Source organism: Myotis daubentonii, chromosome 13, assembly GCF_963259705.1.
Source record: "Myotis daubentonii chromosome 13, mMyoDau2.1, whole genome shotgun sequence".
NCBI lineage: Eukaryota > Metazoa > Chordata > Mammalia > Chiroptera > Vespertilionidae > Myotis > Myotis daubentonii.
The window spans coordinates 14,311,217-14,336,842 of record NC_081852.1 but is presented as its reverse complement, the minus strand read 5'-3'; the positions used below and the strand labels follow the sequence as shown (position 1 = coordinate 14,336,842).

At 48.7% G+C, this 25,626-nt stretch overlaps 1 protein-coding gene and 1 long non-coding RNA gene across 2 annotated transcripts in view; one reads left to right on the top strand and one right to left on the bottom strand.

The window, feature by feature from the left end:
• Positions 1-15,620, bottom strand: part of LOC132214781 (uncharacterized) — a 43,981-nt gene extending 28,361 nt beyond the window's left edge. The window contains exons 1-2 of the long non-coding RNA XR_009448349.1: positions 15,509-15,620; positions 5,492-5,607 (exon numbers count right to left, since the gene is read on the bottom strand). This is a non-coding gene — a long non-coding RNA (uncharacterized LOC132214781). The remainder of the gene's footprint in view (positions 1-5,491; positions 5,608-15,508) is intronic.
• Positions 13,933-25,626, top strand: part of LOC132214775 (pulmonary surfactant-associated protein D-like) — a 69,577-nt gene continuing 57,883 nt past the window's right edge. The window contains exon 1 of the mRNA XM_059662206.1: positions 13,933-14,176. Within this exon, the coding sequence (XP_059518189.1) occupies positions 14,174-14,176 (3 nt within the window). The 5' untranslated portion in view covers positions 13,933-14,173. The remainder of the gene's footprint in view (positions 14,177-25,626) is intronic.

Sequence of the window (25,626 nt, the reverse complement as noted above, 5' to 3'; positions counted from 1 at the left end):
AACCTACTGCCTCTCCTCCATCCTCAACATGGCACAGACACTCAGGCCTGGTTCTCCCTTGGGCACAACCATGGAGTCACAGCCCAGGCTCCACAGAGGTCTCAGCACCAGCCTCCTGTCCAGGAATGCGCTGAGCCATGACCTTCGGGTCCTCACTCTTTGCAAGAGGCAGCAGAGAAAAACTGCAGCTCAGATAGGCCTGCCAGTTTCTTGGTCCAAAAGCCAGCCTGGGGAGGGATTCGCCAAACAACAGGGATCAAAAGATCCCTCAGTCCTCCCCATTCCTGATGTCCAAGGGAATGTGCTGCTTAAGGCCCCAAAGTCTGTCTTTGGAGCCCCTGGTTTCATTAGGTCCCCTGTGCAAGAGATGTCATCATCCCATATCCCTGGATGAAGGAAACTGCCTGCCCTTAGCCTGTGAGGGAGTGAGAGAGGCTGTCTGGAGAGTCTCCTTTAGTCCATATGTCCCTCTTGTTTCAGGTCCTGGGAAGCCTGGATGAACTGTAGTTACTATCTTTAGACGCTCATGAGAATCCTGTATCTTTAGATTATGCCACCTTCACAGGAGCTAACTTGCATGGGTTCCACTACTTGCTGATAAGAATTGGAAAGTTAATTTCTGGGATGTAGTTGCCTCAATTCTAGCTCGAGGCAGAATGGTGGCAGGCAGATGCATTTTGAGAGAGGAGCTCTGGAAAGAAGACCAGGTGCGAGCTCAGGCGAACAGGCAGAGCAGAAGCCTGGAAAGGGAATGGAAGAATGAGTTTGTCCTGTAGATTTTTACTGTTTCTCTAACTAGGGGGCGACCATTACATACCGGGAAACAATCCATGTGAAGTACCCGACTGTCTTCTACAATTTTATATCTAAAGACACTGTCCTTTATGCACAGTATAAACACGAACACACTCCCCTCAGGGCAGAGCACGAATACCCGCCTCTTACAGAAAAAAGAAATAATTATATAATGTTTACCAGTCCATTTTCTCCTTGTTTTCTTGGCTGTGAGAAAACAAGGCCTTAACTTTCATGCTTGGTTGCAGTAATCCTTCTTTGCTGAATAATCATATGTACATCTTCCTTTCTTCTTAAAAGTTTCTGTTCTTTCCTTTTTCTATTTGCCTTGACGATTGGTTTGATAGGTGCCTCTAAACATGAAGTAGTCTCCCACTCCTCTGGTAAGCAGAAAGGACTTTAATTGAAAATAGAGAATTGTTCTGCTCCACATCACAAAATTACTCTTGGCATTGCCTCCAGGTGCAGTGCTTGAAGGAGAGTCTCCTGGGATTGAAAACACAGTGATGTGACAGTCCCAGTGTGCTAGAGACCAGATCCTGCCCTGTCACCCCTACTTTACCAGCCTTCAGCATTTCCCAGGCCACCTCTCACCCCTGCCCTACAGTCCTGCCAAAGAAGGGCACCTGGGAGAGGCCCCTCCCTACATTCACTTGTCAGATCCAATCCATGCATCCATGTGGGGATTTTTGGGGGTGTACCCATTCAACAAATACTCATCAAGCACTTCCTAAGTTTATGGTGCTCTCTCTGGTAGTTCAGATACAAAGAAAAACAGAATAGAAAACTAATTTTAATATAAACATTTTATTAAGTGGCCTTTGGCACATTCATGAACTATTTTCAATCTTATTTGGTGAATGGCCTCAAAGTGGAGCTGCAATTCACTCTCTCCCCAGTTTGCTCTGTGGGTTCTGCAGCCTCTCAGCTCCACCGACCCTGAGATTGCTACAAACATGCATGGTCATGAGCAGGATTGTGGGCCCACAGTATCAGAATCCTGCTCAGAGGGGGTATGGTTGGCCTACTGGTTGACACTGTATCATTTGAACCACAGGGTGTGAAGCTCACCATTGGGGAGTTTTTCCTCTTGTGCCTACTAATAGTGGACCCATTGACCTATAATGGGATGAGGATGTCCCAGGAGGAAGAGGCTCTGAACACGGACAGACTGAGACTGATGGTGCCCTGTGAAGAGGGAGGTCAGGAGTTTGCCTGACCATTTGCCCCCACAGTGAAGCTGGCAGGGGCCATATCAAATCAGTCCTAAAAGTACGCTGGGAGGAAAGGCTGTCCTTTGTCCTCAAGATTGCCCTGGTGGCTATAAGGAGGCCACAGCTACTTGGGGATTCCTGGGACTCATCATGGTACCGTGTTGGTGTGGAAGCAAAAGGGGTTCCATGGAACATAACCACACAGGGTGATTTGATCACAGATTTCTAACTGGGCAGGTCACAGTGAGTAGTCACACTCCAGGCATCTAGTGTTTTCAGTAAAAGGGTTAACACACCTTTGAACTGCCTCTTTTCAGAGCCCTCAAGAGAAACCACCCTCAATAGAGCTCGGAATCTCATCACCGACCCTGCAATCCATTTCCTGCCTGGCTTTCCTCCACCTTCAGTTTTCTCCCTTAGTTCCCTCCTCAATTCCAACTGCACAAAGGAAGCTACAGACTGTCATTCTGAGAAGCATTTTCTCGGGCTGTGGTCTGGCTTCCAGGTGTATCCTCTGCTCAGTTCAGATGAACTTTTATAAACATTCTCTACAGGTTTGGACTTCTAACATGGACATTGGATATTGCCAGGTGTTACAGTCGGTGAAGGGTTTTCTGGTGCAGCACATGAGCAACTAAAGACATATCCATGTCACAGATAGGACAGGGCTAGCCATGGGGAGGGGTCGAGGGCTTCCAGTTGTGGCAGCACTTGGACAAAAGGAATTGGTTCTCTTGGATGCCGAAATCCGAAGCTGACTGACACAGATGTGGCCCTCCATGGGTCCCTGGTGAGGGCTGCAGTGTCCTCACTGAGAAAGGACAGGGCTAGGCTGGACCCTTTCCATGGTTTGACTGTGACCCAGTGCTATGCTCTTAGGCAAGACAGTGGGTGTCCTCTGCCAAGAACTGGACCAGAAACCCTCATGTCAGCCTCTTTTCACTCCCTAATTCCATAATCAAATCTATTTTCCTTGCATCCCCACCAACGAATGAGTCAACACTGGGCATGAGAAAAACATCACTGAATTTTATTTTAGGGCAGCAGAGAGCTCACCAGAGTCAAGGAGGGTTTGAGGGAACTGCTTCTTTTTTTCAATATATTTTATTGTTTTTACAGAGAGGAAAGGAGAGGGATAGAGAGCTAGAAACATCGATGAAAGAGAAACATCGATCAGGTGCCTTCCACACACCCTCCACTGGGGATATGCCCACAACCAAGGCACATGTCCTTGACCGGAATCGAACCTGGGACCATTCACTCCGCAGGCTAATGCTCTATCCACTGAGCCAAACCGGTTAGGGCAGGAACCACTTCTTCAGGCTGGGAATTCTCAGACAGCCATAAAGGAGGAAGAGCAGGAGACATCATTCCAGAGCCCATCCTCTTGAAGGCACACACAGTCCCCCCTGAACCAATGTCATTAGGCTCATCCTTCTTCCAGTTGCTATAGGTCAGCCTCCCTTCTGTCACATACACAAACTGGCCTTCGGTCGCTTCATCTGTGATGCCCAGAAGGCGTGGTCATTGGCCACGTCCATGATGGCTTTGTTCTCCTCGGCGTTCTTGGGGGTGTCCACGGTGGCCTGGAGGTCAGCACACAGAGCCTTCCCTTTGGAAAAAGGCATCTTTTCACCTTTGGTCACATGGAGCTTCTTTCCAGATCTCTTGCCCAAGGAGAAGGTTAGCACTGAAATCACAAAGGATGGGTGGGATTGACTTGGCCTGGAGCCCAGGCCAGTAGGTGACCACGCCCTTGTGGGGGGGGGGGCCAGGACTCTGAAAAGGAGCCCATGTGCAACCCCCTCAGGTGAGGTCCCAGTGAGGAGGAGCTCCTCAGCGTAGGGGAGGTCCTGGCTGAGGGCGCAGCCTCTCCTGGGGAAGCCTGTCCTGGAGACAGTCCCCGGCACAAACTGCCCCAGTGCAGGTGGACAGGGAAACAGGTGTGGGCACCACTGCCAGGCTTGGATGCCAGGATAGAAAGGGGCAGGGACAGCCATCTGAGAACAGCAGGTGCTGAGGAAGGAGCAAGGATTTGGAGGCAGCAGACCTCCATGCAATCTTTCCTTTGCAGCTTCCCACCTGGGTGACGTTGAATGAATTGTGTACAAATCTTGTACCTGTTTTCTCTCACTTGTAAATTAAATAAGTGTAATGCTCACAATCAGCAGTGATGAGAGGATGGAATGAAACCATTTTATGAGAAAAGGCCAACCTAGCACAGGCCCTGGTATATAATCCGTGTTCACAATTGTTAGTTCTCTTCCACCTCCTGAAAGCCCAGAGCGCTCAAGGACAAGGGGAGAGCAGGAACCCAGTGGGGCAGGAAGAGGCTTACATTTTTGATGCGGTCCAGTTCCGCCTCCAGGCTCCTCAGCTCTCTCTCTATGTTAGCCAGCTTAGTCTCCGTAACTGCAAAGCAACGGGAGAAGGGCATATATTGAAAAAAAGAACCTAAATTCAAGAACAGAGTATTTTGGGGGGAATAAAAGCTTATTAAGAAGTATGCTTATTCCAGGAAAATATGAAAACAAAAGGAAGCGAAAAAAACATAACTGTATTCCTTCTCAGACATAATTCATAATTCTTATGAACTGTAACTCTGAAACCACGAATAACAATAGCAATAATGGTAACTTGCAAACTGTAGCTCTGGATCCTTCACATACTGCTTAAATACTGCAATATTATACTCAATTATAGGAAAAGACAGAACTCATTCTCCTTTTTAAAACATTTTCTTAATCATGCTTTCATTTCTTATTGCAGGTGGGCTCTTTAATCTCTATTATAAAAACCCCTTGGCCCTGATGCTGTCACACCCTAACAGTGGTCACCAGGAGGCTGTGAGCGCAGTGAGGAGGGACTTGATATGGGTCCTGAGGCGCGGCTTTACTTGACTCTGTGTCTTGAGGCACGATGGGACTCAAGGGACTCCTGCGGCGCGTGCAGGGCTTGGGTGAGTCATGTGGCACAGTGGTGTCACTGGTATTCTTATAATTGTGATGGGTCAGTGAGCAAATATTTATGTGAGGTCATCACTTTTGTTTTCTTGTTACTAATTACTTTATTTCACTTTGGATGAATTTATTTAGTTACTCTATGCATTACTCTATTGCACCAGGGATCTTATGAAGCAGACCATCTTCCTGCCACTCTTGTGACAACAGACTTAAACCCGACTCCCTAGGGGACCGGTTTCCTCCCTCGCATCCTGGAGCCTGGCATTGGCTGCTACAGCTGAGGGAGCTGGTCCATCTGCAGGGGCCGTGAGGGGTGGCTAGCAGGGTAGCAAGTCTGTTCTCAAGCGCCTGTGAGAATTCATTCAGGCCCCAAGTAGGACTGGGAGGAGTGAGAGTGCTGAGTCAGGAAGCAGAGGGGTGGTCTGCCAGCAGGACAGCAGAGAAGGACCCCTCTCACCTGGCCCTCGAGTTCCCGGGCCGGTCCCCTCAGCCCACACCATGCTGAGATGAGCTCCTTACCTGAACTGTCTCCATGATCTCCTTTTTGACCCTTCACTCCTTGTGGCCCAGGAGCCCCTCTACTTCCTGGAGGCCCCAGTTTCCCTGGAGGGCCCTGCAAGCCTCGGAGCCCTGCCCTGTTGGAAGATGAAGGACATGTGGCCCAGTGTCTGTCTCTCATTCTCTTCCTCCAAAAGCTCAGCACGAGATTCACGTTGACTCCAGAAACCACAGCAAACTAGTGCTGACATCCTGCCTCCAGTGCCAGCTGCCCGGGCTGCAGATACCGCCTCTTACAGACAACCACACACCACCGATTACCACGTGGAAAGGTGGGAGCGAGGTCACAGCACCGTCTTTGTTTAGGAGAAAATGACAATGTACGGGAATTATCGTGAGTGATTCAAGCCCATCATAATGTAAGGGGAGCCTGCTCATGGCTCTGTCCCAGATCCCTCTGGGGAGTAAAGAATCAAGAAGTCAGACCAGCCTGGGTACCTGGTTCTCCTTTTTCTCCTTGGCTCCGTCTCGTCCATCTCTGCCTGGGGTGCCATTGGTGACCGGGATGCCACAGGCAATCACTGAGCAGGCCTTCTGGGCACCTTCACAGGTTGTGGGTTCTGAGAAGGACACTGTCACCACACACAGAAGGGTGGGAAGTGATACAAACCACAGCATGGTCCTCACCTGGTAGTGGAGAGAGTGAGGGAAAGAATTGCATCTCATCCCGTGTAGCCAACATCCGCTACCACCTCTGGTGTGCTGGCCCCTGTGCTCGGAACACAGACACACCAGCTTTGACTCTGAGTTTCTCCCAGGCTGCTAAGGAGACAGACAATTTAAACATTCCATTACCAACACATATCTGTTTTTGCAACTGAATTAGAATTCTTAATTCTTAGAAAACTTTACTTGTAGTGACATCTAAAAGCAAGTAATTAGCATCTTTTTGGATTGACAAATTTATGAATACATTTCACAACTTCTAGATATAGGTGTTTTTCATTGGCAAATAGACTCACATTTTCAAGTGACATACTTCAAATAAAGTACAAAATCTATTCATTCACAGATTCAAATTTATTTTTTTTACCAACTGTATGAGATTTTAAAGTTAATTATTACCCAAGCCATTTTCTTGAGAACTTTTGTAACAGAGATAAATAACATGAACTTTGTTTTGTAAACCCAGGCAAAACAAACATGTATTTTATGTTAATAACTTTGAAAGACCTTCACTAAACTTAAACCACCATTTGGATTCTTGGTGATTATTGCATTCCTTTAGTGTGTTGCTTAATTCCCTAGTGTCCTTGCCAACTTTTAAAAAGGCTGGAGATGAGGGAGGGTATTAGGCTTGGACAACTTCCACCACTTCAGGTTTAAAAGTGTCAGTTTTTGCCTCTCCCAGTGGGGTGGGGCAGTCACCCCTACTGCTCCTGCTGCCCACACAGTTTGGGGGAGGCACCAATTCCTACACTGTCCCCGGGACCACAGCATCCTCAGGGGCCCCCAGAAGAATTTTGGGGTTTTAAAAGGCCCATTTTCTGTTCTTTTTAAAATATGTTTTTATTAATTTTAGAGAAAGAGAGGAAGGGAAAGGGAGAGAGAAACATCAATTGGCTAACTCCTGCACACCCCCTATTGCGGATGGAGCCTGCAACCCAGGCATGTGCCCTCACCAGGAACTGAACTGGTGATCTTTTGATTCATGGGATGATGCTCAACCAACTGAGCCACTATGGCCAGGCAAGAGACCCATTTTCTTTATTTTCCTTTCATTTGCCAGTGGCAGCTTTCGCATCACTGATTCCAGGGCCAAAAATAGTCCTGTTGGCATTTTTCAGGTGGTCCCCAACTGTCAATCAGGGCTGCCACTTGGGATTCCCCCACTACATTCACATCGCCTCCCATCCTGCCTCCACCAACTGGACTACACAAAGTGTTCTGCAGAGAGCTGATGTCTGACAAAAACATCAGTGTGTTGCTTGCTGGTTTTATTTTTTTTTATGATTTTTAGAGAGCAAGGGAGAGAGATAGAAACATCCATGATGAGAGAGAACCATTGATTGGCAGCCTCCTGCATGTCCCCTACTGGGGATGAAGCCGACAACCTGGGCATGTGCCCTGACCAGGAATGGAGCCTGGGACCCTTTGGTCCACAGAGCCAAGCTCTATCCACTGAAGGAAACTGGCTAGGGCTTGCCTGCTAGTTTTAAAGAAATAAACCAGAGCACTGGCTATGAAGGACCTGGGTTTATTAGACTTATGAGGACACCGGTGTGGCCTGCTGGCGAAGTTTTCCGCATCACAGGCTTTCACAGCTCATGGTCATAGAGAGTCCAGAAAACAAAGCAAGCAGGTGTGGGCAGGGGTGGGGTGTACCTGTGTGCACACTGTGTGACATCACATGCCAGCTGTGTCCCTGCAGTCTGCAGTCTGGGCTCACACACGCACCAGGCCCCCAAGGTCCACGGTCCACTCCCAGACGGCCCTCCTCAGAGCCGCAGGGTGCGAGGCTCACACACCGCACACTGGTGCCTGTTATGGGGTCTTCCCAAAGCAGAAAGGACTCGGGGGGTATGCCGTGAAGCTAAGCTGAAAATAAGAATCTGAAGTAAGAGAGATTTTTAAAAAAGCTTTGATGACGTAGGGAGGAAGATTAACCATAAGGCTGGGCAACTTAGGGCCTTTGTTGACCTTTGCAATGAGATTGAAATAATGGAGTAGGCACAGAGGCACTAGTGACTGGAGTTGAGAAAAGAATGTAAAGCAAGGAATTGAAAGTCTGCTGGAAATGTTTTCTGGAAGCAGCTTGATAGAGGAGGCACAGGGAAGGTTGCCACCTGGTGTGAATTCAAGGTTCTGAGAGAAAAAATAAAAAAAAAAAAAAAACCTCATGTGAACTCTGGATTATTGGGAGAGGAAAAAAACAGCAGATAAATGAGTTTAGGCCGAACCTTACTTTGGTTTGCTCTCTTAGTCTCCAAACTCCTTCAACACTTCCAGCTCCGCACATGTCGCCTCTCCTTCCTCAGAACACCCAGTGCTGCCCAGATGCTGGCTGAGCTCTCCAGGCCTCTAACTCCTAGCAGCAGCCAGGACCCATCTACAGGCAGGACTCACAGGCCCCCATGAGGTCATCTGCCCATCAAGGCTGTTCCTGGTGCTTATCCTTCATTTTGGTTGGGGAGGCGTGATCTATGCTGGAATTAAGTCAGAAACTCCCTCCGCCTGCACCTCAGCCATTGACTTCCCCAATTAAAAGTCGTACTTTCCGCTGCTTTATGTTCCTCTGGGCATATTCCTCTTCTTAGAGTTGGACCTCAGGCAAGTTCATCTCTGTGCTTCAGTGTCCTCAGGTAGCCAAGACCCTTGTGACTTCAATGCCCCTATTATTTTGGCAACTAGAATGAAATAATTTAATTCTTTTCTTTCTTTTGAAATTTATCTATTTATTTATTGTATTACCTTTATTGGGGTAACATTGGTTAATAGGATCATATAGGTTTGCAATGTATATTTCTATGATACATGATCTTTACATTGCATTGTGTGCCCACAACCCTTTGTCAAATCATCTTCCATTACCATACATTTGGCCTTTTTTTGTTTTGTTTTAACTCTCTACTACCCTCCATCTTCTTTTGTCTGGTAACCACTATAGTGTTGTCTGCGTCTATGAGTTTCAGTTTTATATCTCACATATGAATTAAATCATATTGTTCTTAGGATTCTCTGACTGACATTTTTTCTTTTTTAATGTATTTTTATTGATTTCAGAGAGGAAGGGAAAGGAAGAGAAAGAGATAGAAACATTAATGATGAGAGAGAATCATTGATCGGCTGTCTCTTATACACCCCACTCTGGGGATCAAGCCCGCAACCTGGGCACGTGCCCTGACTGAGAATTGAACCATGACGTCCTGGTTCATAGGTCAACACTTAACCACTGAGCCATGCTGGCCGGACCTGACTGACATTTTTTGCATAGGATAATATTCTGAGGATCAATTCATGTTATCACAAATGGCAGTATTTCATTTTTTCTTATGGCTGAGCCATAGCCATAGTATATATGTATCACATCTTTATCCAGTCTTCTATCAAAGGACACTTGGGTTGTCTCTATGTCTTGGCCACCATAAATAATGCTGCTATGAACACAGGGGTATCTATATCTTTGTGAATAAATGTTTTTTAGCTTGGGGGTAGATACCCAGAAGAGGGGCTGTTGGATTCTATGATAACTCTCTTCTTAATTTTTTGAGAATCATCCATACTGTTTTCCATAGTGGCTGTACCAGTTTACATTCCCACCAGCAGTGAATGAGCGTTCCTTTTTCTTCACAACCTCTCTAACACTTGTTATTACCTGTCTTGTGGATAAAAGCCATTCTAACAGGTGTGATGTGGTATCACATTGTAGTTTTTCTTTGCATTTCTCTAGTAGCTAGTGCAGTTTAACATGTTTTCATATTCTGTTGACTGTATGTCTTCTTGGGAGAGCTGCTTGTTTAGGTCCTCTGCCCATTTCTTAATTGGATTGTTTGTTTGCTTGGTGACGTCTGAGTTCTTTATTTATTTTGGTTATTAGCCCCTTGTTGGAACTGTTGTTTGCAAATGTCATCTCCCATTCAGTTGGTTGCCTTTTTGTTTTGTTGTCAGTTTCTTTTGCTGCACAGAGCTTTTTAGTTTGATAGTTCATTTCATTTATTTTTTTCCTTTTCTTCCCCTTGCGGTCAAATTCATAAAATGTTCTCTACAACCAAGGTCCCTATGTTTAGGACCTATGTTTTCTTGTATGCAATTTATTGTTTGAGATCTTATATTTAGGTCCTTGATCCACTTTGTATTAATTTTTGTACCTGGGGACAAATGTAATCTAGTTTCATCCTTTTGCATCTGGCTTTCCAACTTTCCCAGTGCCATTTATTGAAGAGACTTCTTTTCTCCTTATTGTGTTTTGGGCTCCTTAGTCAAAAATTATTTGCCCATATACATGTGGCTTTATTTCTGGGCTCTCAATTCTGTTGCATTTGTCTGTGTGTTTGTTTTTCTGCTAATGTCATACTGTTTTGATTATTATAACTCTGTGGTATAATTTGAAGCCAGGTAGTGTGATACCTCTGGCTTCGTTTTTTTTTGTTGTTGTTTTTTTTTTTTTTTTCCTGAGGAATGCTCTGGTTATTAAGGGGTCTTCGTGGTTCCATACAAAGCTGATGTTCTTGGTTCTGTTTGATTAAAAAAATTATTTTGGATTTTGATAGGGCTTACATTAAATCTATATATTATTTTGGGTAATATGGCCATTTTAGCTATAGTGATTCTTCCTACTTATGTATACGGAGTATCTTTTCATTTCATTGTGTCTTTTTCAATGTCTTTTAATCATGCTTTGTAGTTTTCAATACATAAGTCCTTCACATCCTTTGTTCAGCTTATTCCAAGATATTTTATTCTTATGGTTGAAATTGCAAAAGGACTTTTGTTTTCATTTATTTATTTTAGGTCTTGTTGTTAGTATATAGGAAAGCAGTGGATGTTTTACACTGATTTTATATCCTGGAACTTTCATTTTTACACCATTAAGTATGATAAAGGCTGGAGGTTTATCATATATGGTCTTTATTATGTCGAGGTACTTTCCTTCTATACCCATTTTATTGAGTATTTTAATCAAAACTGGATGTTCTATCTTATCAAATGCTTTTTCTGCATCTATTGATAAGATCATATGAATTTTTAAAATATATATATATTTTTTTTTACAGAGAGGAAGGGAGAGGGATAGAGAGTTTGAAACATCGATGACAGAGAAGCATCGATCAGCTGCCTCCTGCACACCCACTACTGGGGATGTGCCTGCAACCAAGTTACATGCCCTTGACCGGAATGAAACCTGGGACGCTTCAGTCCCCAGCCCTCCGCTCTATCCAGTGAGCCAAACCGGCTAGGGCGATCATATGACTTGTTATCCTTTATTTTGTTACTGTGTTGTGTTACCCTGATTGATTGTATATGTTGGCTGAGCTATCCTTGTGCCATTAGAATGAACCCCACTTAATCATGATATATTATTTTTTAAAAGGTGTTATTGCATTCCATTGCCTAGTATTTTGTTTAGAATTTTTGCATCTGCATTTGTCAGAGATATTGGTCTGTAGTTTTCTTTATCTGTGTTATTCTTGCCCAGTTTTGGTATGAGGGTTAGGTTAGCCTTTTAAAATGTGTTAGGAAGTATTGCCTCTTCTTCAATATTTTGGAAGATTTTCAGAAGAATAGGCATCAAATCTTTTAATATTTGGTAGAATTTACTAGTGAAGCCATCTGGTGCTGTATTTTTATTTTTTTGCATCATTTTTGATGGCCATTTTTAGTCTTTATGCCTGCATTCTCTCCCTTCTCTCTCTTTTTCTTTTTACAACAGTCTCTTTAGCAAATCTTGCAATGCTGGTTGGGTGACAAAAAAGTCCTTTAGCTTTATGTGTGTTTTTGTGTGTGTGTCTGGGAAGCTTTTTATTTCATCTTCAATTGTGAATGATAGCTTTGCTGGATAGAGTAGTCTTGGATTCAGATCCTTGCTTTTCATGACTTTGAATACTTCATGCCATTCACTTCTGGCTTACTGTGTTTCTGTTGAGAAATCAGCTGACAGCTTTATGGGACCTCACTTGTAGGTAACTGACTGTCTTTCTTTTGCTGCCCTTAAGATTCTGTCTTTGTCTTTAAAGTTTGCCATTTTAATTGTGATGTATCTTGATGTGGGCCTCTTTGTCTTCATCTTTATTGGGACTTTCTGAACTTGTATGACATTTTCCTTCTCCAGGTTAGGAAGTTTCCTTTCATTCTTTCTTCAAACAGGTTCGTTCTCCCTTGCTCCCTCTCCCCTCCCTCTGGTACCCCTATTTGTGCGTATTGTTACGCTTCATGTTGTCCCAAAGTTCCCTTACACTATCCTTGATGTGTTTTTTTGTTGTTGTTGCTCTGATTGTTTTTCTTACATTGTCTTTTAGATCACCGATTCTCTCCTCTGCTTCTTCCAGCCTATTTAAAAAATTTTTTCAGTATATTCTTGATGTCAGCTATGAGAAACTTCATTTCTGACTGGTTCTTATTCATGAAAGCCATTGTGATCATCATTTGAGATCTGAGTCTTCTCACCTGTGGTGGTGTAACTGAGGAAGGCAAAGGTTATCATTGTAACTGGAGTGTCTGGGTTGGATCATAAATAAAATTAGACTCTGTTGTAATGTGGAGTTAGACAAAGTAAACACTATAGTCTGTGTTATAGGGGGATGCCAGGGCAATAAGAGGGAATACTTAATAGGCTAGGAGATAGCAATTAATAGAAGCAAGTTGCAAACAGAGAAAACATATAGAGCTTCTGAAATAAAAGTCACCATAAATAGGAGTTTGTGTAGCTACCAGGATCAGACTTGTCAGGTAGGCTATGTGGGGAGTGAAGAGCAATGGTTCAGTTCAGTTCAGCCTCCATGCTGATCCAGATCTCTGGGAGGCACAGGAACATCCTAGGATGGGGACGTTAATAATGAAAGAGTTTTATCATTTGGGGCACAAGTGGCTCTACTATGGGATCCTCCTTCAAAAAATTGCATTATGGGAAACAAGAGCCTCTCCTACCAGCCGAGGAAACTGGCATTACAGCCTCTACAACACACAAGGAGATGCCACAGCAGCAACAACACCCAGGAGCAGTCGACACCACCAATGGAGTGGCCAAAGGAGAGCATTGCAGTCATTGGGCAGCTGTTGTGTGGACCCAGGCAAAGGCTTGATGCAAGAGATGAAGCCACAGGGATCTAGAAGGGAGCAGAGATGACAGCAACAGCAGTAGGTCAGGCAACAGCCCCATAGCCACTGGAAGTCAGAGTTTCCTGGGGGATGCCCGCAATAGTGTATCAGCAGCTCAGGGGTCCAAACTGGTTACTAGAGCAATACACAGAGGAAACACCAGGTAAGAATGTGGAGAGATGATGGAAAGGATGCAAGGACTCCAGCCCATAAAAAGCAAGTGGGGGCTCTCCAAGATCTAGACCAGGAAGCAAAAGAGTGATTCCTGCCCAGGAGAAGCTCCCCTGCCACTGTCCTCACAGAATGCTGCAGCCTCTGCAACCCCTCTAGCTCCTCCAGCCCTGCCCAGAAATGCCAAGAAGCTCCCAGCTCTTTCCCACTATCTGGGCAGTAATGTTGAGGTGAAGGACAGAGAGAAGTTGGCACAGCAAGTCCTGCTCTTGAAATATGCAAATGCATATACTTCTGCAATAGTTGTAGGTTATTGTGCAACTTGCTTCCTCATCTGCCCCTCACTCTGCTTCCCAGGCTTTGGTCTTTGGTGAGTGGGATATGACACCCACCCGGACCCCAGATGCCATTCTCTGGAATTCAGATTCGTGGAAATCTATAAAAACCAGACACTGATGATGACACTTATCTCACAGGGCTCAGTGAGGTGCAGATGAGGCCATGGACTGAGGGTGCTCTGTAAACTCTAAGGTGACATGTGTGTAGTGGCAAGTTTCCAGAACCCAGGTGGGGTGAGTGTGAATTAGTCAACAAGGGAGAAAGTTGTCCAAAAGAGTTCTTAAAAGACCAAAACCTGGTGGCTCAGCATAAATAGCCCGTGTGTGTGGGCCAAGGAAGCGCTCATTTGCATGGAGACACTGGGCACTGGAGGACGCGATGGTGAGTGTCAGTGCCGGCTTCTCTTTTTGTTTTCTCTGTGTCCAGCGAATGTCCCCCTACCCATTTGGGGTGCTCTAATGTACTGGTGTTGAGGAACACAGGGTCTATGTAGCTCTTCTGGTCTGGGAGGTTTGGGTGTGGTTGTGGGTGTGGGTGTGGGTGTGGGCGTGAGAGGGCAGCATAGCAGGGAAGAAGGACCATTCTTCTGCCCCTCACTCTGCTTCCTTTGCTCACTGGGAGATTAGCCTTCTGGGCTGGGGGAGGGTGGGTGAGTGGGATATGACACCCACCCGGACCCCAGATGCCATTGTCAGGAAGCCTCAGGTGGGCATGCAATTTCAACTTCTTGCTTGCTCTCTCCATTCCTGATTTCTTCAAAGGAAGGTGGTGGAAGAGAAACAGCCCAGGCATTCCTAGGCCTGGGTCAAAGTCCATCCTGGTACCAACTGCCCGTTGGACATGAGTAACATAATTTGTCTTAGCTTCATATTTTGTTTTAAAAATACACCCACTGGATAAGTATACTGATATTCAATTAATTTTTAGAGGCATAGTTTTTCAATAATACTTTAGTCTGACATTGAGGCATAAAGTGAACATTATGTCGTTTAAGGTGATGTGGCTCTGCCCAATACTGCTATAGGCCCAGCGAAGAGGCCTCATTCCAGTCTCCAACCCTGTGAGGGGGCTCCTGCCCAGGGCCCTTTCTGCTACAATGAGCTGTGGTGCCTTCTGTGCCATCTTGAGCTGTTGGGCAGAATGCCTGTTGCTTTTCATTCTTCCCCAGATGTGGGCACAGGGCCCTTGAATTGTGGCAGCTGCACACCAGGGGGCAATGTCCTGGCTCTAGCTGGAGTCTTTGATGCTCATGGCTGAGCCTCTGCCCCAGCAAGTGCCACGCTGCCGGCCTGTGAGCTTGCCTGGTGTTTAGAGACTCCCATGATGCCCGAGGAAGTGGTAAACTCAGAATGAGAAAGAACTGGTGTCAACAGGGTCCTCCGCAGCCCAGAACCACCAGCAGGTGGAGAAGAAAGCACTTCTGTGGCCAGGAAGGCCCTCCACTGCCTCCCCCTCAGGCTGCTTGGCGATCCCTTCTCCTTTGCTCTGTCCCTCAGGCTTGTTCCCAGCCTCTGCTACTCCCGTGCGTGCTTTCCTGGCTCCTAACTTTACAGTTTCTCTCAAGAGGAAAGAAGCCCACCATTGGGAGTGACCAGGTCCTGCACCCACCCTGACCTCTCTTAGCTGCAGATTCCCTCTCACATGTCACTGGACATCCTATTGAACATCTGTTTTTCCTCCACCTAAAACCACCCTTTCCCTGACGGAGCTCACCTCACATGCCCTCCTCCACGAGGCCTCTCTCCCAAGTCGTCCCAGGTGGAGGGGCAGCACTCTAGGCATCCCAGGGTCTTCCCAGCTATTCTGAGAACTTTTTCTGGGTTCCATCTGGAACTTTCTTCATGGAGACAGTGTCTAGTCCAAGAATGGCAGACCACCTGGCAAACATGTAGCCATGTGCCCATCTTATGTTAGGACACATGTCGCTGAGCATTCTGGCTCCTTTCCAGATAATCTCTGAAACCGCCAGTGCTGGTCCATGCAAGGCTACAAGTGACTGGAAATGGGTTTGCCCAGCCACCTTATCGATACAGAGAGGGAGACGGAGGTTCAAAGTGGGGAACTGTCCTGTCCAAAGGCACTTCATGAGTCCTTCCTGATGTGACAGGTGGCCTCAGTGAGGAGTTCACAAACTAGACGTGCCGATGGCAGTGAAACGGAAGTCACTAGAAGGGACAAAACTAGGCATCTGAGAAGAGGTAGATGTTGCTGATAACCCATGTTAGAGTTCAGCTGGGTAACTCATGCCCTCCCAGGCCAGACTGTATGGCTGTCTTGTCCTAAGTTGCCTTCGGAATCCTGCTGCTCCTGATCCCACAGAATAGGCGAGGCGGTAGGAAAATGCCTCTCTGACTTCCGGGCACTGGGCTAAGCACTAACTTGTGTTCTGGAACCAAGAGCATATCCTTTCTCTTTCTGTCCACCCCTGAAGGCCATGCTTCTCCTCTCCGTGCTGGTCCTGCTCACACAGCCTCCAAGGTCATGGGGAGCAGAAGTGACAACCCTTTCCAAGAAACCTTTGATTGATGACTGCACCCTGGTCATGTGTAGCCCTGTGGAGAAAGGCCTGCCTGGTCGTGATGGACGAGATGGGAGAGAGGGCCCCCGAGGCGAGAAGGGGGATCCAGGTAGAGCTGGGACCATGGGCTTGTCCTGGTGGGCATGGGTGGGCACTGGAATTGCAACCAACTCAGCAACTCTGGATGTTCTGCTGTGGAAGCCCTGGAAATGGAACCCACCTCCTTGGGGAGAAGTCCCCTAGACATTCAGTCCACCTAGAGCACCTCGTTACCAGTCGGCAAATGACAGGCTGCCCTGACCCCCGAGGTGTTTTTTCTCCTCCCCTAGCTGTCAGGATTCCTCCCCTAGAATCTTCTGATTCCTCCCACCCCAAGAATGAGCAAATCGTGAATAAATGACTGGTCTTTGGGGCCCCGTAGAACCAAGCTGTGGCGCTTACAATTGTTCATTGTGGTTAAATGATTTCTGTGCACTGTGTGAAATATCTAACTAAATTCTACTGCATGAGAAGTTGGCAAAGATGAGGCCCTGTGGCCCCACACTCAGGCCTGATCAAAAGGACTTACCTAAATGCACTACAGAGAGGAGGAAAGGGAGCTCATGTTTTATAACTGGACGTTTGTAGCTTTTGACTTTAACCGTTTTGCCCACCACCCAGCTCCCATCTTATGTAACCACCAATAATCTGATCTCCGCATTTATAAGTTCAGGTTCTTTATTTAGTTGCTTAGAATCCAGATATAAGTGAGATCATACTGTAACTGTCTTAATTTGTATGACTTATGGCACTTAGCATAATTTTTTCAAGATCCATTCTTGTTGTGGCAAATGGTAGGATTATTTTTTTTTTGTGGCTGAATAATATTCCAGTGTGTGTGTGTCTGTGACATTTTTATCCATTCATCCATTATGGACACTATTAGGTTGTTTCCATCTCTTGGCTACTGTAAAAAATGTTGCAATGAACATGAGGGTACAGATATCTTTTCAAATTAGTGTTTTATTTTCTTTGGATAAAACCCGGAAGTGGTATTTCCTGGATCATCCTTTTTTTTTAAATTATCTTTTTAATGTCCTAAGGAAACTCCATATTGGTCCCCAAAGTGGCTGCACCAATTTACAATCCCACCAACAGTGCATTGGGGTTCTTCTTCTCCGCATCCTCAACAACACTTGTGAGCTTTTGAGTTTTTCATAGTCACCATTCTAGGAGGGGAGAGATGATATCTCATGGGTTTATTTGCATTTCCCTGGTGACTCATGTCAGGGATCATTTCTGATATAAAGTTTGGTCCTAGGAAGGGGAAAGCCAGGAGTCCATGGCCAAGGTAAAAGCTGGCAGACCCCCTGCTGTAAATCCTCAGCCTTGGAACAGGGAAAGTGCACTGTATGGAAATCAGACAGTTTTTGGCTTGACCCCCCACTCCAGGTCTGGCAGGCCTGTTTCCTCACCTGTGAAACGGGGATCTGCACACCCGTCTCCTGAGTCACCACTGGACTGAGGAGTGTGGAGGTGGAAGGTGCACACCTGCGAAACCTGAAGTAATGCAGGGGCCGGCCCTGCAGTGCTGTCTCCTCCTAGGCCCAGGGCCAGGTTTATGCCCATTTCTTCTGCTGCTACAGGTTCACCAGGAGCTACAGGGAGAATGGAGATGCTGGATGTCCCCAAAAGGGACAACGGTCCTGCTGGAGAACCTGGACCGAAGGGAGACTCAGGGCCACATGGTGAGCAGTGGGCATGGACTGCAATGCCTGCCACTAGGCCATGCAGGAGGATGCACATACCCATCCCAGGAAGGAGGGTGCCCTGCGGGTGGCACTGGGTTCACACAGGGAAGGCAGTAATACTGCTGGGCGGCGTCTGTAGGATGGTGATGTTCTCTGACCTCTATGACTGCTCTCACCTTCTCATGCTCTCCCCCTTTGGAGAAGACTCCAAGCATTGACTGGCTGGTCCTTTTCCTAGGACCTCCGAGACCTCCAGGTGTGTCCAGGCTGTCTGGAAGAGAGGGTCTTTCAAGAATACAGAGGGATGTAGGACCCCAAGGTAAACCAACCCCCAAAAGAGAGCCTGGACCCAAAGGTAGCAGGTTGGCGTGTGGAGGTCCGGAAGGAGAGGGAGGAATGACGGTGGCAACCCATTATGTGACCTAAGGATACTCAGCGTGCCAGGGAAGCCAGGCCATCACCACTGGCAGGCCTTGCTGCGGCCTTTGCCCCCACACTCCCAGCTCTGGAGGACCCAGAGAGTGGGGTGCACAGCCCCCCAGTTCTCCTTCTCCAGGTGGAGCTGAGGAAATCATCCAGTCTGCAGACACTCTCAACAGCCTTTGTCCCAATCTGTTCCTTCCTCAGGAGAAGTGGGTGCCCCAGGCGTGCAGGGCTCTGCAGGAACAAGAGGCCCCCCAGGTCCCAAAGGAGAGAAAGGTGCCCCTGGTGAGCGTGGAGCCCCTGGGATTGCAGGGCCAGCAGGTGAGTGATGGGAAAAGCTGGGGCGAGCCTTCGGTCCTCCTGTGTCCACCTGAAGCTGCAGAGGCCTGTCCCTCCCCCATCACCCGCCAGCTCTGAGCTGCAGCCCTGGGCCTTGGGGAGTCTGTGCAAGGAGGTGCCTTGCTGGGCTTGAGCTCTGTAACTGGGGAGAGTCCGCTGTGAGCAGCTGGGACAGTCCACATCCTGGGAAGGCCGGGTGCGGGGTGATGGGACAGTACTGTGCAGAGAGGGTGCGTGGCTGGCTTTGGGACAGACTGTATGTGGGAGGGTGTATTGCTGGACAATAGCACAGCCCATATGCCGGGAGGGGGAAAATGCAGGAAAATGTGTGCTGAGCTCACCCTCCTCTTCTTGTCTGACCTCAGGGCCTGCAGGACCCATGGGTATACCGGGACCTCCAGGTGCCTGGGGCCTCTCAGGACCGAAGGGGGACAGAGGTGATCCTGGGTCCATAGGAGAAAAGGGAGAGAGTGGGTTTTCAGGTAAGGTCGTCTTCCTTAGCTCTGGGCGATCCACTAAGGTGCCGAGGGAGAAGGGCCTTCTAGGTCACTGGTTAGCTCATTGTGCGGGCGGGGGGAGGGGCGGGGTGAAAGCAGGAAAGGCTGTTGGACTGAAGGCAGGAAGATGAAGCTCTGGCTTAGACTTAATACACGGGGGAGGGCAAGCCTGAGCAGCTTCCCATCTGATCACTGGGACAGCTCAGATCTCTTCCCAGTTCATCAAAGATCGTTGAGCACCAAATAACACAGAGATGGGGAGTACCTGAGGGACTTGCAATCCACCCCCCTTTCAGGAATGTGCTCCCAGACTCTCAGAATTTGCTATGAAATGCCATCTGGATCAGAGTTAGTCGGGTGCCAGGACCTGCTCAGAGCACAGTCTGCTCACTACAGAGCCTCAGGGACCTGTGGGCAGCAGGGCCAGCTGTGTCAGCGGCTGTGGGCTTCCTGGGGCCCAGCTCCTTACCCTCCCCCAGGAAAGCCTGTCACTGAGCACCTTCCCTTGGGACCCGGACTCTGAGCCGATCGCTGGCTGTGAGGGATTGGTCTTCACTGAGCCTCTCTCTCCTGCAGACATCAGTGCTCTGAGGCAGCAGGTGGAGGCCTTGCAGGAGAAGGTAGGACGCCTGCTGGGAGCCTTCCTTCAGTATAAGAAAAGTGAGTTCTGGACCTGGACCTGAACCTGAGCCAGTCACAAAGGGCAGGCCCCAGACGGGGTCTGTGTTGGGTTTGGAGTTGGCCGGGCCTGAGGCAGGCCTGGTTCTAGGACTGGGGGCTCTAGGGTGGTAGTGGGTTTGGACGACGGGCTGGACCTGGGACTTGGGCAGGACCTGGGGCTAAGGATAGGGTGGGGCAGAGCAGGGCAGCCACATGTTCCAGGAGCTGGAAGTAGATGCAAGGGACATGGAGCAGGGAGTAGGCCCCTACATCCACTCATTGGGCTGGCGCCAGCATGGTCAAGCCTATCAGGCTCCAGCCCCCACCATTACAGCCACCCATGACGCAATCCAGCTCAATGCCCCTAGCCCAGTGCAGTTCAGACCTTCCCTCCTGCCATCCTGTGCTGGTCCCTGGACACCCCACTACCCAGGATGCATTTCTTATTTCTCTGGGGCTAGATGTGAAAACCCCTCAAGATGGTGCTGCCCAGCCCACAGCAGCAGTGACTCCTGACACTGTCCTGAGAGTTGGGGCTGGGAAGCTGTGCTTGCATTCAAGGCTGTGAGGGTCTGACCTTGGCATGTGGCCACTGAGAGTCTCACCTGAGACAGGCCCTGGGTCTGGCAGGGGGCAGGCTGCCTCTGGGCTCTGCCCAGTGCTGGGCTCTCCCACTCCTCCCTGGGTGTTCATAGTGGAGACTCTCCCCTAACCTGGGTGCTGAGGAGTCAGAGGCTCCAGGAGCACAGCCCAGTGCCTGTGCCTGTGGGCATTTCCACCTCAATCCTAATTTGCCCCCCTCCTCCCCGCTTTCCCCATGTCAGCTTTGAGCTCAAATCATTCAGCAAATCTCATTGATCCAAAGAGGAGTTTCTAAGGGAGGAGAGAACGCAGGGGTGAGAATTAGGGCTCCTACGTACCTAAAATCACTAAGTACCCATGTACCAAGGGTGAGGTTTCAAGCACCCATGTACCAAGAGTGAGGTTTCAAGCATTTAGTATGTCTCCCTCTCTCCACAAACATGCATGTGTGCTCACTCCCTCATATACACACTTATGGAAAGGAAAATTTGTGATATACATCTGCCACATGTGTGTGTATTACACACATGCCATCCCTCACTTCACATCATCTACACCCAAGAGCACACACACATATTCAACATACAAGGTGGGCCTTCAGTGCTCCCATGTACCTTCATATGGACATGAGCCATATTCGTGTATGCACACACAGACCCACCTGGGTGCATGTAGTGAATGGCAGATGAGCTAGGGCTGCTCTGGGCGCCCTCCTGAGCCTGTTGAGAGTCTGCCCCCTGAACCCTTGTGGAAGGTTCACAGTGGGTTGGGGTGCAGCCTGGGCTCCTCACCAGCCCTTTGGGGCTGGAGCACAGCCCTCTCAGGAGCCCTGAAGGCTTCTATGCACGAACCCAGAAGTCAAAGGGATGGAAAATGAGCCCGGCCAGCATGGCCCAGTGGTTGATTGTCAGCCTATGAACCAGGAGATCATGGGTCCATCCCTGGTTAGACCATGTGCCTGGGCTATGGGCATGATTCCCAATAAGGGGCGTGCAGGAGGCAGCCAATCAATGATTCTCCTTCATCATTGATGTTTCTATCTCTGTCTCCCTCTCCCTTCCTCTCTGAAATCACTAAAAATATATTAAAGTGGGCACACACACAACAACAACAACAACAAAGGGATGGAAAATGAGCTAGAATGAAAACATATAGTTCAATGTCACACAGGTGATGCTTTTATAAATTGTATTCCCATCTTAGAGATGAGGAACTGGAAACCCCGAAAAAGGAAATGACTTTCCCTTGTCCACCTAGACAGTCATGGCCAAGGTGGGGCTGAATACCTGGCCCTCTGACTCCCAGACAGGCCTCTCTCCAGCACTGACTCTCTCCTGCCCCTGACGCCCATGCACACCTCTCAGCTGTCCTTGTCCTCTCTCCAGCTCTCCAGCCTCCCCCACATGCACACCTAGAGGCCAGCACTGGGCACACACAGTGCAGAGATTAGCACAGCGCTGCCCTCAGATGGCCCACCCTCTCCTCTTCTTTCCCACATCCACACCCAGCACGGACCTCCCTGTCAATGCCACATGCTCTGCTGTTGTGCAGGGTCCACAGTGAGATCAGAGAGAGCACCGTCCTTCTTTCCAGCTCTCAGAGGCTGCACGATGCCAAAGCTTCCTGGTCCCACCCAGTAACTGGGAGAGCGATTCTGCCATGCAACATGGGGCAAAATAGAAAGAGCACATCTCAGATCTAGTGTGAGATCAGACAAGGGTGACCCCCAACTCTACATGTGATGGTCACATGATGTTGAGCCTCTTACTTAACCTCTCTGAGCCCAGTGTTCTCACCTGTAACTAGACAGGCAGGTCCACCTCCCAGAGCGCACCCCAGACCCGGGGTCTCACCTTTGTCCTCCCTGGTGCTGTGAGGCCCTATATGGGAGGCCTGGGCTCTGGTTGGAGGACAAAGGACTCAGAGCCATAGAGCTTTGGCAGGTGCCCCCAGAACCAGAGCCTGATTGTCCTCTCCTCCTAGTGGAGCTCTTCCTCAATGGCCGAGGTGTTGGCGAGAAGGTCTTCAGGACAACAAGCTTTGTAAAGCCTTTTCAGGTGGCACAGCAAGTGTGCGCACAGGCGGGGGGGCAGCTGCCCTCCCCACGCTCTGCAGCTGAGAACGAGGCCTTGCAACAACTGGTCGAAGCTGAGGACAAGGGTGCTGCGTTTCTGAGCATGACTGACTCCCAGACAGAGGGCAGGTTCACCTACCCAGGAGGGGAGCCCCTGGTCTATTCCAACTGGAGCCCCGGGGAGCCCAACAACTATGGCGGCAAGGAGTACTGTGTGGAGATGTACACCACCGGCAAATGGAACGACAGGCCCTGTGGAGAGAAACGCCTTGTGATCTGCGAGTTCTGTGCCTTTGGGATGGGTGAGGCAGCCGAGGTCCAGGATCCTGGCCCGGACCTGTGTGCTGCCAACATGACAAGGAAGAGCTGACATCACTGTGGCCGGGCTTCTGCACAGAGCCCTGGGATGAGGTCAGCCAAGGGCTCCCATGGAACTCCTCTCTCATAATAAAATACAAAACTGGCTTCACACACTGGCTGCTCTGGCAGAGGAATTAGGGGCCAGCCTGCTTTCCCAGTTGCAATGAATAAAATTAGGCCCCCAAATCTGAAGGCTCCTCCTCAGCCCTCTGCCTCCTCAAACTATCAACCCAGGTAGTCACTCCCTCCTCTGTCACTCCCTCCTCTTGCTTTAGTGTCCCCTTATGGCAATTCCTTATCATCCTCTTTTGCTAGGCCCTCTCCCTATTCTTGACCACTTAATGGTGACCTGCTCAAGCCTTAGCTCTCTGTTCTCTCCCCTCCTCACTCTCAATCCACGGATGAGCTCATTCCATCCAGGGCTCAGATCCCTGGCACCCACATTACATGCCTGCTCAGGACCTCCCGGAGCCCCAGACTCCTTGGCCAATGCCAGCTGGAGCCCCAGGGCTGGGCGGTTCCAGTGGCTGCTCCTTGTTTCAAGGCCTGAGTCCCAGAAGGTGCACAGCGCCGTGGGCTGACCTGGCAGGTCATCTGCCTCCCTGGCAGGACTGTGTGGCCCAGTTGAGTAGCCTCCTCAGCATCCCTGCACACCAGGACCTCATTCTACCCTGTCATTGTGACTGCCTGTCGGCTCATGGGAGGGAGTCCCACCTGCACAATCCCCATTCCAGCTGAGATCTCAGGCACAGAGGGTCCAGCCATGCTCAAGTTCACCCCCAGCCCTGCCCTGGCCTCATTCCAGGAGGGTCTTCCCCCATGCCACCTCAGAGACAGCTGGCCAGTTCCTCCTCCTCCGCCTACAGGGGATGGCGGGGGGGGGGGGGGGGGCGGGGGGAGGAAGGCTTGCTCAAGGCCCCTGGTGTGTCAGTGCTACAACTTGGTCACGTGAAAGGTCAATTGATCCCAAACTTTATATTTCTGGCCTGTCAACATTTAGGCCAAAGGCCTCTGTATACCAGTTGATTTTAATGATGCTTGTGCCTAAGAAATTGGAAGGACACCTGGATGAAGCCCAGGCTCATAGGAGAGGCAACAAGACAGGAAAGCAGCCCTCCTTTGTTCCAGGGACCAGAGGCCACACCTCTCTTCCCAACACTCAGCAGCCACACCTCAGATGTAGGACAGCAGGTCTGAAAGCAAAAAGCCACACGTAATAACCATGGTGTCAGATGGGTAGGAGATTGATCGGGATGATCACTTAGTAAGTTATGTAATGACTAATCACTGGGATGTACACCTGAGGTTAATATAACACAGTATGTCACCTATAATTTAAAAATGAAAAATAATTTAAATAAAGTGATTATTGATAGGTTAAAAAAAAGAAAAAAGAAAAACCACACCTCCCAACAGCACACAGCTCAGTCTCTCTGCTGAGACCTTTTTCCTGTTACTGAAAAGAAAAAAGCCCCAAGTCCTGGCAGCTTCTGAAATATGTCAGTTATGCAACAGGGAGCAAATAATCTTCAATTCAGATGTCACACCTGGACACCAATCCACCAGGAAGCTTAGAAAGGTATTTCATTGCAAATAGAAAGGAAAAAGAAGTGGATGTGGTTTAAGCCCAGGGAGGCATTTTTTCAAAGAATGAGGAGTTCTGAGGTGGCTCAAGGACTGTGGGTGCACAAGCAGTGCTGTGTGGTCTCCCTGCTTCTGCCTCTGTGCATCCGCACCTCTCTTCCTCCTTCTCCCACCGCCTTCTTCTGTTTCAGGCTCTCAGCTGCCCAAGCACAGAATCATGTGTCACACAGAGATCAGAAACACTTGCTTGATATCAGGTCAAAATTCCTGTGGAAGTGAATCTGCCTGTCTCAGATGCCCGCCTCTGGCCCAAAGGACTAGGCATGGGGGTGGACCACACAGCACAGTATGGCCATTGGGACCCATGGAAGGTCATGGTCGTCTGGCAGTCCCTCTAAAAGTGACCACTTCCCATCCCAGCTCGGAAGGCAACCTATTTCTTTGACAAAAGTGGAGGGAATGCACAACTGACTCAATAGGGAGAAAAGATGTGTCCTGTAGTGTTGAAGGCCAGGAATATGGAGACCACAAGCCCTAGGAGAAGCTTTAGATCCACCTCAGCACGGGGTCCGGTTCACTCTCCAGCAAAGAGAACAGGTAAGGACGGTCATTTTGGTTCTGTAGACACAGCCCAGCAAAAGCCAAGGACTAAGGCAAGTATTTCAGAAAATTAAGGTTTTAACCCTTTCTTAGCACAGACACCTCTCCTACACTCACATTCATGGGCAGAGGTGAACACAGGCATTAAACAGTATTAGCCCTGCCCCACCCATAGTAGCCTTGGTCCCTAGTGTAGTAGCCTGGGTGCCACGTGAAGCCAGGACTGCGTGACTCTGACCTCTCAGGAGATGCTATGACCCTCACAGTGCCAGGTGACATCCTGGGAGCAGCCTGGGGTCCTTCCATGTGTGGAGGGTGACAACCACAGCAGCTCCATGGGGGAGCCCCTGCTCAGTTCCATAGTATATTCTCAGATCACCTCCTGGTTCTCAACCCTCCTGCTACTCAACCAACCCACTTCCCAGCATGAACTGACAGTGGGGCGCACTCTGGTGTTTGCTGGT